The sequence below is a fragment of the Mustelus asterias genome, chromosome 10, assembly GCF_964213995.1.
Source record: "Mustelus asterias chromosome 10, sMusAst1.hap1.1, whole genome shotgun sequence".
NCBI lineage: Eukaryota > Metazoa > Chordata > Chondrichthyes > Carcharhiniformes > Triakidae > Mustelus > Mustelus asterias.
Genome location: NC_135810.1, coordinates 126,964,213 through 126,976,094, shown reverse-complemented (window position 1 = coordinate 126,976,094; position 11,882 = coordinate 126,964,213). Strand labels below are relative to the sequence as shown.

Sequence of the window (11,882 nt, the reverse complement as noted above, 5' to 3'; positions counted from 1 at the left end):
AATCTTTAAATTCTTCGAAAAGAATCACGTCTCCTAGACCTTCACATGTTTCTTCTATCTTTGAACCCCCAAATCCAAGAGTCAGGGTTATTTTGCTTCATTCTCTCGAATTCAGTACAAGTTTCTCCCAGCTGTTTTCTGTGTGGTGAACCATAGGTGGTTCCCACTATGGGTACTTGTATATATGTTACTCTTGTTGCTGTTGGGGTTAGGGTTTGGGTGTTCCACCTGTTATTACTGTTTATGTGGTACACTCCGTTCGGCTCCGCCCAGGACACCACCTTCTTACAGGAGTATAAAGGTCACTGCTACTTCCTAGTGGTCTTTAGTCTGGGATAATATTGTTGAGTAGTGTGCTCCTATTTGTAGTGAATAAAAGCCTTTATTCCCGGGTACGTTCTAGCCTCCCGTGTGAATCAATCGCGCATCATTCTTGTCTTGTGGAATTTCTGCCTCTATGCCCCAGGAACCAACTCATCCTCATTCAGGGTAGCTTTCTTTGCTCCATCATTATCTACAGATATCCCTTCCGACAATGATGTATACACTTCACTAACTCTACCTCCAGTCTACTTTTTAAAAGCAATGTCCAAATTTATCTAGGTCATTTCATCTGTTTAGTTACCTTCTCAAAAGAAATAAAGAATGCTTCCACATACTTTCCCTTAAACTTTGGAAGAGATTGTATAAATTTAAACATTTCCCCAGAGGAGGGACAGCAGCCCTCTCTGATTGGAGGAATCACTCCACTCAGTCTGTTCATGCCACCAAGCTTGGGGCAAGCACTCTGCTCACCCAGCACCTCACCATGTGGAGTGTGAGAATGGCAGTCCCTCCAACCCCCATTGAGGCAGCGCCCCTGAGCAGTGCACACCGCGAAGAGACTTGCTGCTTGAGTGCAACATCCTCCTGGCAGGTAAAGGCCCCAGCTTCACGCTTCTGTAGATCAGTTGTAAATGAAACTGGCGTGATGTCACACTGGTACCGGCTGTATACCCGCTGTATACCCACAGTATACCCACTGTATACCTGCTGTATACCCACTGTATACCCACTGTATACCCACTGTATATCTGCCGTGGGGGGAAGTTCCAGAGAGAGTGCTGCTATGACACGCTAATGTGTTAAAATCAGCTTCCTGGAGTCCCGCAGCTCCACTCTGCCTGTGAGGCTTCGGAAGATCAGAACTGGGAAACTCGCCAACGCCAATCACACTCTCCGGATTTCGAGTACACGTCGCCATTCCCACAGACGGAGAATGCGGCCTCAAAACCATCCTCACAGTATAGGTATTCTATATATATATTCTATATTCTATATTCCAAAATTCACTCCATTTACACAGAATTTTCAAAAACAAGTCTTAATATTTTAGACACTTTGACTTCCTCTCAGGAGGAGAATGGTGATTGGATGATTGTTGTTTCATTATTAACTGGTTTCTCTTCAAACCTTTTTTTCCTCAGCCAATCAGTGATGAGGATTTGAGTCTGAATCTTCACTTCCTCGCTCACTCGCAGACAAACTCCACTCATTGGTCACCTCCACCTTCGACAATCCCTCATCTCAGAATGGAGGAGGGTGGACCTTCTCTCCACTTACTCTCAGGAGGACAGAGACTGTTCCTCTTGATCCCAAAGACTCCTTGCTCAGGAATGTGCCACCATTCCTTGAACCCCGACACTCTGAGGACCTTTCAGAAGCATTGATGTAACTCGTTATCTCTTCATGGAACTTGGCTGTGGCCCCAGTGGAATCTCTCACATTGGTCAATCCTGGTGGTAGCACAGATCCCTGATCCCGGTATCACTGGAGTATTCCGAATGTCTCACTCCCATTGCCACTTCCTGCCTCGTCCACTGAGGTGGGAATGGATGAGTTTTTGTGTTTGGATGATTTGTTGTCACTGAAAAGTCTATAAAAGTTACTCAGAAGGTTTGTACTCTCACTGGAACTTGCCGGAACTCCTGGTGTCACCTTCTCTTCCGCTGCACCCTCCCCACCTGAAGATTTGGTGCGTTTTTTGCTGAAGAAATTGGGAAATTTCCAAGTGAAGGACTCTTCCGTCTTTGCTCCTTCCTTTGGGGTCTGGTGGACTGCGGGAGGCTTCACTGCTGTGAGCGATGAGGAGGGTTTGCTCCCAGCTGGGGATGGGTGTGGCTTCTCAGTAGATAGATCTCGAGTGATGGAGCGCTTTTTCCTGGAACTTGCTGCCTTGTGTGTCGATGCTGCAGGGGGGGTTTCCCCAGACTGGGACCAGATCCTGGGAAAACTTTTCCGATGGTTTTTCTCAGGAACATTGGCCAGCATCTCCTGACTTTGTTTTTCTAAATCAGGGGGAGAATCTTCTGGAAAATGAGTTTGGTTTTTACTTGCCGAGTTCCCAGTGGATTGCGAGTGATCTGTCGGGATGTTGGGGGCAGAGATTTCAGTGGAGTTTTGTGGAATAGTTTGAGGATGTTTGCGCTGTCCCTGAGGGATGCTGCTGACAGTATGCCTTCGATCCAGCTGCTGCTGCCTGTGTGTGGGACTGCGGGGCTTTGCAGCTTTACTCTGTGATGTGGGGTCTGGCTGTCCATGAGTCTCAGTGTTCTCACCATCAGCTGATCCGGAACTCCTCACTGACTCGCTCGACTCCTCAGAGATCCGCGAATTCTGGGCAAAGGTAAACTGTTTGAGTCTCTGTCCACAGCTCCCGTGTTGGACCTGCAAACTCAGCACCTTGTGGGAGGCTTCCCGCAGCCGCCGGACATCCTCCTGGGTCGGGGATGATCCCCGGCTGCCAATCCTCTCACTTCCTCGGATTTGTTTCAATGACTGGCTCCGGGGAATCGATGCTTCGCCCTGTCTCAAACTCCGCTGTCGCCAGGGGTTTCCAGAATTATTCAACAGCAGAAACTCCAGGTCAACTCCATTCAAATCCTTCTCCCTGTGGGAACAGCTGGCAATGGAAATTCGCTTCGACTTCCTCTCCTCTTCCTTCGCCTGACGTTTAATCTCCAACAACACCCGTTGTTTATTCTCCTGTAAGAGAGAGAGCATGAGAGAGACAGAGGGAGAAAGAGAGACAGAGAGAGAGACAGAGAGAGAGAGAGAGCATGAGAGAGACAGAGGGAGAAAGAGAGACAGAGAGAGAGACAGAGAGAGAGAGAGAGCATGAGAGAGACAGAGGCAGAGAGACAGAGACAGAGAGAGCATGAGAGAGACAGAGGGAGAGAGACAGAGGCAGAGAGAGAGAGACAGAGAGACAGAGCATGAGAGAGAGAGAGACAGAGAGAGAGAGCATGAGAGAGACAGAGGGAGAGAGAGCGAGGCAGAGAGAGAAAGACAGAGAGAGAGCATGAGAGACAAGAGGGAGAGAGAGACTGAGAGAGACAGAGGGAGAGAGGCAGAGAGAGAGAGGCAGAGAGAAAGACAGACAGAGAGAGAGAGAGAGAGAGACAGAGAGAGAGAGAGAGGCAGAGAGAAAGACAGAGACAGAGAGAGACAGACAGAGAGAGAGAGAGAGACTGAGAGAGAGAGACAGAGACAGAGAGAGAGACAGAGAGAGATAGAGACAGAGAGAGAGACAGAGGGACAGGAGAGAGAGAGAGAGAGAGACAGAGAGAGATAGAGACAGAGAGAGAGAAAGACAGAGAGAGAGACAGAGGGACAGGAGAGAGAGAGACAGAGAGAGAGAGACAGACAGACAGACAGACAGAGACAGAGAGAGAGAGAGACAGCGACAGAGACAGAGACAGAGACAGAGAGACAGAGGCAGAGAGACAGAGACCGAGGCAGTGAGACAGAGAGAGAGAAAGACAGAGAGAGACAGAGACCGAGACAGAGAGAGAGAGAGAGAGACAGAGAGAGACAGAGAGAGACAGAGACCGAGACAGAGAGAGAGACAGAGAGAGAGAGAGAGACAGAGAGAGAGAGAGACAGAGAGAGAGAGAGACAGAGAGAGACAGAGACCGAGACAGAGAGTGAGACAGAGAGACAGAGACCGAGACAGAGAGAGACAGAGACCGAGACAGAGAGTGAGACAGAGAGACAGAGACAGAGAGTGAGACAGAGAGACAGAGACAGAGAGACAGAGAGAGAGAGAGACAGAGAGAGAGAGAGAGACAGAGAGACAGAGACAGAGAGAGAGAGAGACAGAGAGTGAGACAGAGAGACAGAGACAGAGAGACAGACAGAGAGACAGAGACAGAGAGACAGAGAGACAGAGACCGAGACAGAGAGACAGACAGAGAGACAGAGAGACAGAGACAGAGACAGAGAGACAGAGACAGAGAGACAGAGCGACTCCTCTCCCACTACCTTGGTGGCTGTGATGAATTTCTCTCCGAAGGTTTTGAAGATGGAGCAGCATTCCTCCAGTTTGAATTTCTCTTCCTCCTCACAGAGATACTCGGCCAGTTCCCGGCTCACCATCTGGAGCTGTGTCATTGATCCTCGGACCTCCTCCAGCTCCCCCTCCGCCCTCTGCCAGAGACACACATCACTCAGAGAGAGGAGAGAGCAATTCAAACCAGCACACCCTGACCCAGGATGGGAGCACTGACCCCTGACCCCAACAGAGAGCACTGACCCCAACAGAGAGCACTGACCCCTGACCCCAACAGAGATCACTGACCCCTGACCCCAACAGAGATCACTGACCCCTGACCCCAACAGAGAGCACTGACCCCTGACCCCAACAGAGAGCACTGACCCCTGACCCAAACAGAGAGCACTGACCCCTGGCCCCAACAGAGAGCACTGACCACTGACCCCAACAGAGGGCAGTGACCCCTGACCCCAACAGAGAGCACTGACGCCTGACACCAACATAGAGCACTGACCCCCGACCCCAACAGACAGCACAGACCCTGACCCCAACAGAGAGCGCTGACCCCTGGCCCCAACAGAGAGCACTGACCCCTGGCCCCAACAGAGAGCACTGACCCCTGACCCCAACAGAGAGCACTGACCCCTGGTCCCAACAGGGTGCATTGACCCCTGACCCCAACAGAGAGCACTGACCCCTGACACCAACATAGAGCACTGACCCCCGACCCCAACAGACAGCACAGACCCTGACCCCAACAGAGAGCGCTAACCCCTGACCCCAACAGAGAGCACTGACCCCTGGCCCCAACAGAGAGCACTGACCCCTGACCCCAACAGAGAGCACTGACCCCTGGACCCAACAGAGAGCACTGACCCCTGACCCCAACAGAGAGCACTGACCCCTGACCCCAACAGAGAGCACTGACCCCTGACCCCAACAGAAAGCACTGACCCCTGACCTCAACAGAGAGCACTGACACCTGACCCCAACAGAGAGCACTGACCCCTGACCCCAACAGAGAGCAGTGACCCCTGACCCCAACAGAGAGCAGTGACCCTTGACCCCAACAGAGAGCACTGACCCCTGACCCCAACAGAGAGCACTGATCCCTGACCCCAACAGAGAGCACTGACCCCTGGCCCCAACAGAGAGCACTGACCCCTGGCCCCAACAGAGAGCACTGACCCCTGACCCCAACAGAGAGCACTGACCCCTGACCCCAACAGAGAGCACTGACCCCTGACCCCAACAGAAAGCACTGACCCCAACAGAGAGCACTGACCCCAACAGAGAGCACTGACCCCTGACCTCAACAGAGAGCACTGACCCCTGACCCCAACAGAGAGCAGTGACCCTTGACCCCAACAGAGAGCACTGACCCCTGACCCCAACAGAGAGCACTGATCCCTGACCCCAACAGAGAGCACTGACCCCCGACTCCAACAGAGAGCTCTGACCCCAACAGAGAGCACTGACCCCTGACCCCAACAGAGAGCACTGACCCCTGACCCCAACAGAGAGCACTGACCCCTGACCCCAACAGAGAGCACTGATCCCTGACCCCAACAGAGAGCACTGACCCCTGACCCCAACAGAGAGCACTGACCCCTGACCCCAACAGAGAGCACTGATCCCTAACCCCAACAGACAGCACTGACCCCTGACCCCAACAGAGAGCACTGACCCCTGACCCCAACAGAGAGCACTGACCCCTGACCCCAACAGAAAGCACTGACCCCAACAGGGAGCACAGACCCCCGACCCCAACAGAGAGCACTGACCCCTGACCCCAACAGAGAGCACTGACCCCTGACCCCAACAGAGAGCACTGACCCCTGACCCCAACAGAGAGCACTGATCCCTAACCCCAACAGACAGCACTGACCCCTGACCCCAACAGAGAGCACTGACCCCTGACCCCAACAGAGAGCACTGACCCCTGACCCCAACAGAGAGCACTGACCCCTGACCCCAACAGAGAGCACTGACCCCTGACCCCAACAGAGAGCACTGACGCCTGACCCCAACAGGGTGCATTGACCCCTGACCCCAACAGAGAGCACTGATCCCTGACCCCAACAAAGAGCACTGACCCCTGACCCCAACAGAGAGCACTGACCCTAACAGACACAGAGGGGAGGCAAAAGTGCCAAGCCACGGGAAGATGACAAACCACCCTCCAACCCACAACCTACCCACCAACATCCCTATCGGAACCCCCAGAACCTTTCCCTCCCACTGCCTGACCTCCCCCCAGTAGCCCATCTGCTACCCCACCCCAGAGTAAACCGCAGTCTGACTCAGCAATGGACACAAAACCTCCCCGGCCAGGAAACTCCCAGAAAGACTCTCCACCACATACACCATCTACCCCAACCCCCAGAAACACATAAACCCCGAACCTAACAGCCCCCTCACCCTAACACACACCACCTGACCAACCACCTCAACAACCACCTCAACAACCACCTCCCCCAACCACCTAAAATACCCACTACCCTCTTCCTCCTGGGCTCCAAACCAACACTCACCCACCCCCCCCCCCCCCACCCTTCTTTCCCCCCACACAAATATAACCCCCCCCCTCTCCTCCAGCCTCCCCACACCAGAAAAAACTAACAGGGGTCATAAAAAATAGGAAAAGGCCCAGGAGACAAGAACACAACAAGCCCCAAGATCGGGCAAGGCATCACAGGTATTGGACAGGAGCCGAAGGAAAAGAGGCAAAGCGCGAAGAAAAGGAGACATGTCCTCTCTCTGTCTGACCTCTGACCCCAACAGACACTGACCCTTGACCCTGACTCCAACAGAAAGAACTAACCTCCGACCCTGAACTCATGATGAAGCACTGACCCCTGACCTCCCACCACCCAGGAGCACTGACCCCTGACCCCCCATCCTGGAATACTGACCCCTGGTCCATTCCTTCACAGGGACTACTAGCCTCTGACCCACGAACATAGGACATAGAACATTACAGCGCAGTACAGGCCCTTCGGCCCTCGATGTTGCGCCGACCAGTGAAACCAATCTAAAGCCCCTCTAATCTACACTATTCCAATATCATCCATATGTTTATCCAATGACCATTTGAATGCTCTTAATGTTGACGAGTCCACTACTGCTGCAGGCAGGGCATTCCACGCCCTTACTACTCTCTGAGTAAAGAACCTACCTCTAACATCTGTCCTATATCTCTCACCCCTCAACTTAAACCTATGTCCCCTTGTGTTAGCCATCACCATCCGAGGAAAAAGGCTCTCACTATCCACCCTATCTAATCCTCTGATCATCTTGTATGCCTCTATTAAGTCACCTCTTAACCTTCTTCTCTCTAACGAAAACAACCTCAAGTCCTTCAGCCTTTCCTCATACGATTTTCCCACCATACCAGGCAACATCTCCTCTGCACCCTTTCCAACACTTCCACATCTTTCCTATAATGCGGCGACCAGAACTGTACACAATACTCCAAGTGCGGCCGCACCAGAGTTTTGTACAGTTGCAGCATGACCTCCTGGCTCCGAATCTCAATCCCTCTACCAATAAAAACTAACACACCGTACGCCTTCTTAACAACCCTATCAACCTGGGTGCCAACTTTCAGGGATCTATGCACATGGACACCCAGATCCCTCTGTTCATCCACACTACCAAGTATCTTACCATTAGCCCAGTACACTGTATTCCTGTTACTCCTTCCAAAGTGAATCACCTCACACTTTTCCGCATTAAACTCCATTTGCCACCTCTCAGCCCAGCTCTGCAGCTTATCTATGTCCCTCTGTAACCTGCCACTTCCCTCCGCACTGTCTACAACTCCACCGACTTTAGTGTCATCCGCAAATTTACTAATCCATCCTTCCACACCCTCATCCAGGTCATTAATAAAAATGACAAACAGCAGTGGCCCCAAAACAGATCCTTGCAGTACACCACTAGTAACTGAACTCCAGGATGAATATTTCCCATCAACCACCACCCTCTGTTTTCTACAGCTAGCCAATTCCTGATCCAAACCACTAAAGCACCCTCAATCCCATGTGTCTGTATTTTCTGCAAAAGCTTATCAAACGCTTTGCTGAAATCCATATACACCACATCAACCGCTTTACCCTCATCCACCTCTTTGGTCACCTTCTCAAAGAACTCAATAAGGTTTGTGAGGCACGACCTACCCTTCACAAAACCGTGCTGACTATCCCTAATCAAATTATTCCTTTCCAGGTGATTATAAATCCTATCTCTTATAATCCTTTCCAATACTTTGCCCACAACAGAAGTAAGGCTCACCGGTCTATAATTACCAGGGTTGTCCCTACTCCCCTTCTTGAACAAGGGGACAACATTTGCTATCCTCCAGTCTTCTGGCACTGTTCCTGTAGACAATGACGACACAAAGATCAAAGCCAAAGGCTCTGCAATCTCCTCTCTAGCCTCCCAGAGAATCCTAGGATAAATCCCATCCGGCCCAGGGGACTTATCTATTTTTACCCTTTCCAGAATTGCTAACACCTCCTCCTTATGAACCTCAATCCCGTCCAGTCCAACAGCCTGCATCTCAGTACTCCCCTCGACAACACTGTCCCTCTCCTGTGTGAATACCGACGAAAAATATTCATTTAGTGCCTCTCCTATCTCTTCAGACTCCACGCACAACTTCCCACTCCTGTCCTTGACTGGCCCTAATCTTACCCTAGTCATTCTTTTACTCCTGACATCCCTATAGAAAGCTTTAGGGTTTTCCTTGATCCTACCTGCCAAAGACTTCTCATGTCCCCTCCTGGCTCTTCTTAACTCTTTCTTTAGGTCCTTCCTGGCTAACTTGTAACTTTCAAGTGCCCCAACTGAGCCTTCACGTCTCATCTTCACATAAGTCTCCTTCTTCCTCTTCACAAGAGATTCAACCTCCTTAATAAACCACGGTTCCCTCACACGTCTGCTTCCTCCCTGCCTGACAGGTACATATTTATCAAGGATGCTTAGTAGCTGTTCCTTGAACAAGCTCCACATTACAACTGTGCCCAACCCCTGCAGTTTCCTTACCCGACCTATGCCAGCTAAATCTCGCCTCACCGCATCATAATTTCCTTTCCCCCAGCTATAACTCTTGCCCTTTGGTATATACCTATCCCTTTCCATTGCTAAGGTAAACATAATCAAATTGTGGTCACTGTCACCAAAGTGCTCACCTACCTCCAAATCTAACACCTGGCCTGGTTCATTACCCAGTACCAAATCCAATGTGGCCTCGCCTCTTGTTGGTCTATCTACATACTGTGTCAGGAAGCCTTCCTGCACACATTGGACAAAAACTGACCCCTCTAAAGTACTCAAACTATAGCTTTTCCAGTCAATATTTGTAAAGTTAAAGTCCCCCATAACAACTACCCTGTTACTTTCGCTCCTATCCAGAATCATCTTTGCAATCTTTTCCTCGACATCTCTGCAACTTTTCAGAGGTCTATAAAAAACTCCCAACAGGTGACCTCTCCTTTCCTGTTTCTAACCTCAGCCCAAACTACCTCAGTAGATGAGTCCTCATCAAATGTCCTTTCTGCCACCGTAATACTGTCCTTGACTAACAATGCCACACCTCCCCCTCTTTTACCACCTTCCCTGCACTTACTGAAACATCTAAACCCTGGAACCTGCAACAACCATTCCTGTCCCTGCTCTATCTATGTCTCCGAGATGGCCACAACATCGAAATCCCAGGTACCAACCCATGCTGCAAGCTCACCCACCTTATTCCGGACGCTCCTGGCGTTGAAGTATACACACTTCAAACCACCTTCCTGCCTGCTAGTCCACTCCTGCGACCCTGAAACCTCATCCATGACCTCACTACTCTCAATCTCCTGTACACTGGATCTACAATTCAGGTACCCACCCCCCTGCTGAATTAGTTTAAACCCTCCCGAAGAGCATTAGCAAATTTCCCCCCCCCAGGATATTGGTAACCCTCTGGTTCAGGTGCAGACCATCCTGTTTGTAGAGGTCCCACCTACCTCAGAAAGAGCCCCAATTGTCCAGGTATCTGAAACCCTCCCTCCTGCACCATCCCTGTAGCCACGTGTTCAACTGCTCTCTCTCCCTATTCCTCTCCTCACTTTCACGTGGCACGGGTAACAAACCAGAGATAACAACTCTGTTTGTTCTAGCCCTAAGCTTCCACCCTAACTCCCTGAATTTCTGCCTTACATCCCCATCCCTTTTCCTACCTATGTCTTGAGTGCCGATGTGAACCACAACTTGGGGCTGGTCCCCCTCCCCCTTAAGGATTTCGAAAACACGATCCGAGACATCATGGACCCCGGCACCTGGGAGGCAACACACCAACCGCGTACACTGTCTGACCTCTGACCCTGACCCCCATAGGGAGCACTAACCATTCCCAATCCGGAGCTGACCCAGGGAGCCGGCACTGACCTGGATAAAATCCTTCATTTGCTCCCGGATCTCGGGCTGTTGGTTAATGTTTCCCTTCACCGAGCGAAGCTTCTCTTTAAGTTTCTCAAACTCACTCTCCAATTCCTGTTTGAAAAGTCTTCACCGGGAGAAAGAGAGGGATTAATAACTGTCCGCGCCCTGCCCACAGGCCCAAAAACACAGCTCGTCCCAGTCCCAGTCCCAGTCCCAATCCCGGTCCCGGTCCCAGTCCCAGTCCCAGTCCCACTCCCGGTCCCGGTCCCAGTCCTGGTCCCAATCCCGGTCCCGGACCCGGACCCGGTCCAGTCCCAATCCCGGTCCCGATCCCAATGCCGATCTTGGTCCCGGTCCCGGTCCAGTCCCGATCCCGGTGATCCCGGTCCAGTCCCACTTCAAGTCCCGGTCCCGGTCCCAGTCCCAATCCCGGTCCCGGACCCGGACCCGGTCCAGTCCCAATCCCGGTCCCGGTCCCGATCCCAATCCCGATCTTAGTCCCGGTCCCGGTCCCGGTCCAGTCCCGGTCCCAGTCCCGATCCCGGTGGTCCCGGTCCAGTCCCACTTCAAGTCCCGGTCCCGGTCCCAGTCCCAGTCCCAGTCCCAGTCCCAGTCCCAGTCCCAGTCCCAGTCCCAGTCCCGATCCCGATCCCAGTCCCAGTCCCAATCCTGGTTCAGTCCCAGTCCCGGTCCCGGTCCCGGTCCCGGTCCCGGTCCCGGTCCCGGTCCCGGTCCCGGTCCCGGTCCCGGTCCCAGTCCCAGTCCCAGTCCCAGTCCCAGTCCCAGTCCCAGTCCCAGTCCCAGTCCCAGTCCTAGTCCTAGTCACAGTCCTGGTCCCAATCCTGTTCCCAGTCCCAGTCCCAGTCCCAGTCCCGGTCCCGGTCCCGGTCCCAGTCCCAGTCCCAATCCCAGTCCCAATCCCGGTCCCGGTCCCGGTCTCAATCCCAGTCCCTGCCCCAATCCCAATCCCGGTCCCGGTCCCAGTCTCAGTCTCGGTCCCGGTCCCGGTCCCAATCCCAGTCCCGGTCCCAGTGTTAGTCCCTGTCCCTGTCCCTGTCCCAGCCCCAGTCCCAGTCCCAGTCCCAGTCCCGGTCCCAGTCCTGGTCCCAATCCCGGTCCCGGACCCGGTCCCGATCCCAAT

At 52.5% G+C, this 11,882-nt stretch overlaps 1 protein-coding gene across 1 annotated transcript in view; it reads right to left on the bottom strand.

Moving 5' to 3' along the window:
• Positions 1–350: 350 nt before the first annotated feature.
• Positions 351–11,882, bottom strand: part of LOC144499485 (uncharacterized) — a 73,521-nt gene continuing 61,989 nt past the window's right edge. Inside the window, exons 10-12 of the mRNA XM_078221476.1 lie at positions 10,748–10,865; positions 4,303–4,467; positions 351–3,024 (exon numbers count right to left, since the gene is read on the bottom strand). Of these exons, the coding sequence (XP_078077602.1) occupies positions 1,807–3,024; positions 4,303–4,467; positions 10,748–10,865 (1,501 nt within the window). The 3' untranslated portion in view covers positions 351–1,806. The remainder of the gene's footprint in view (positions 3,025–4,302; positions 4,468–10,747; positions 10,866–11,882) is intronic.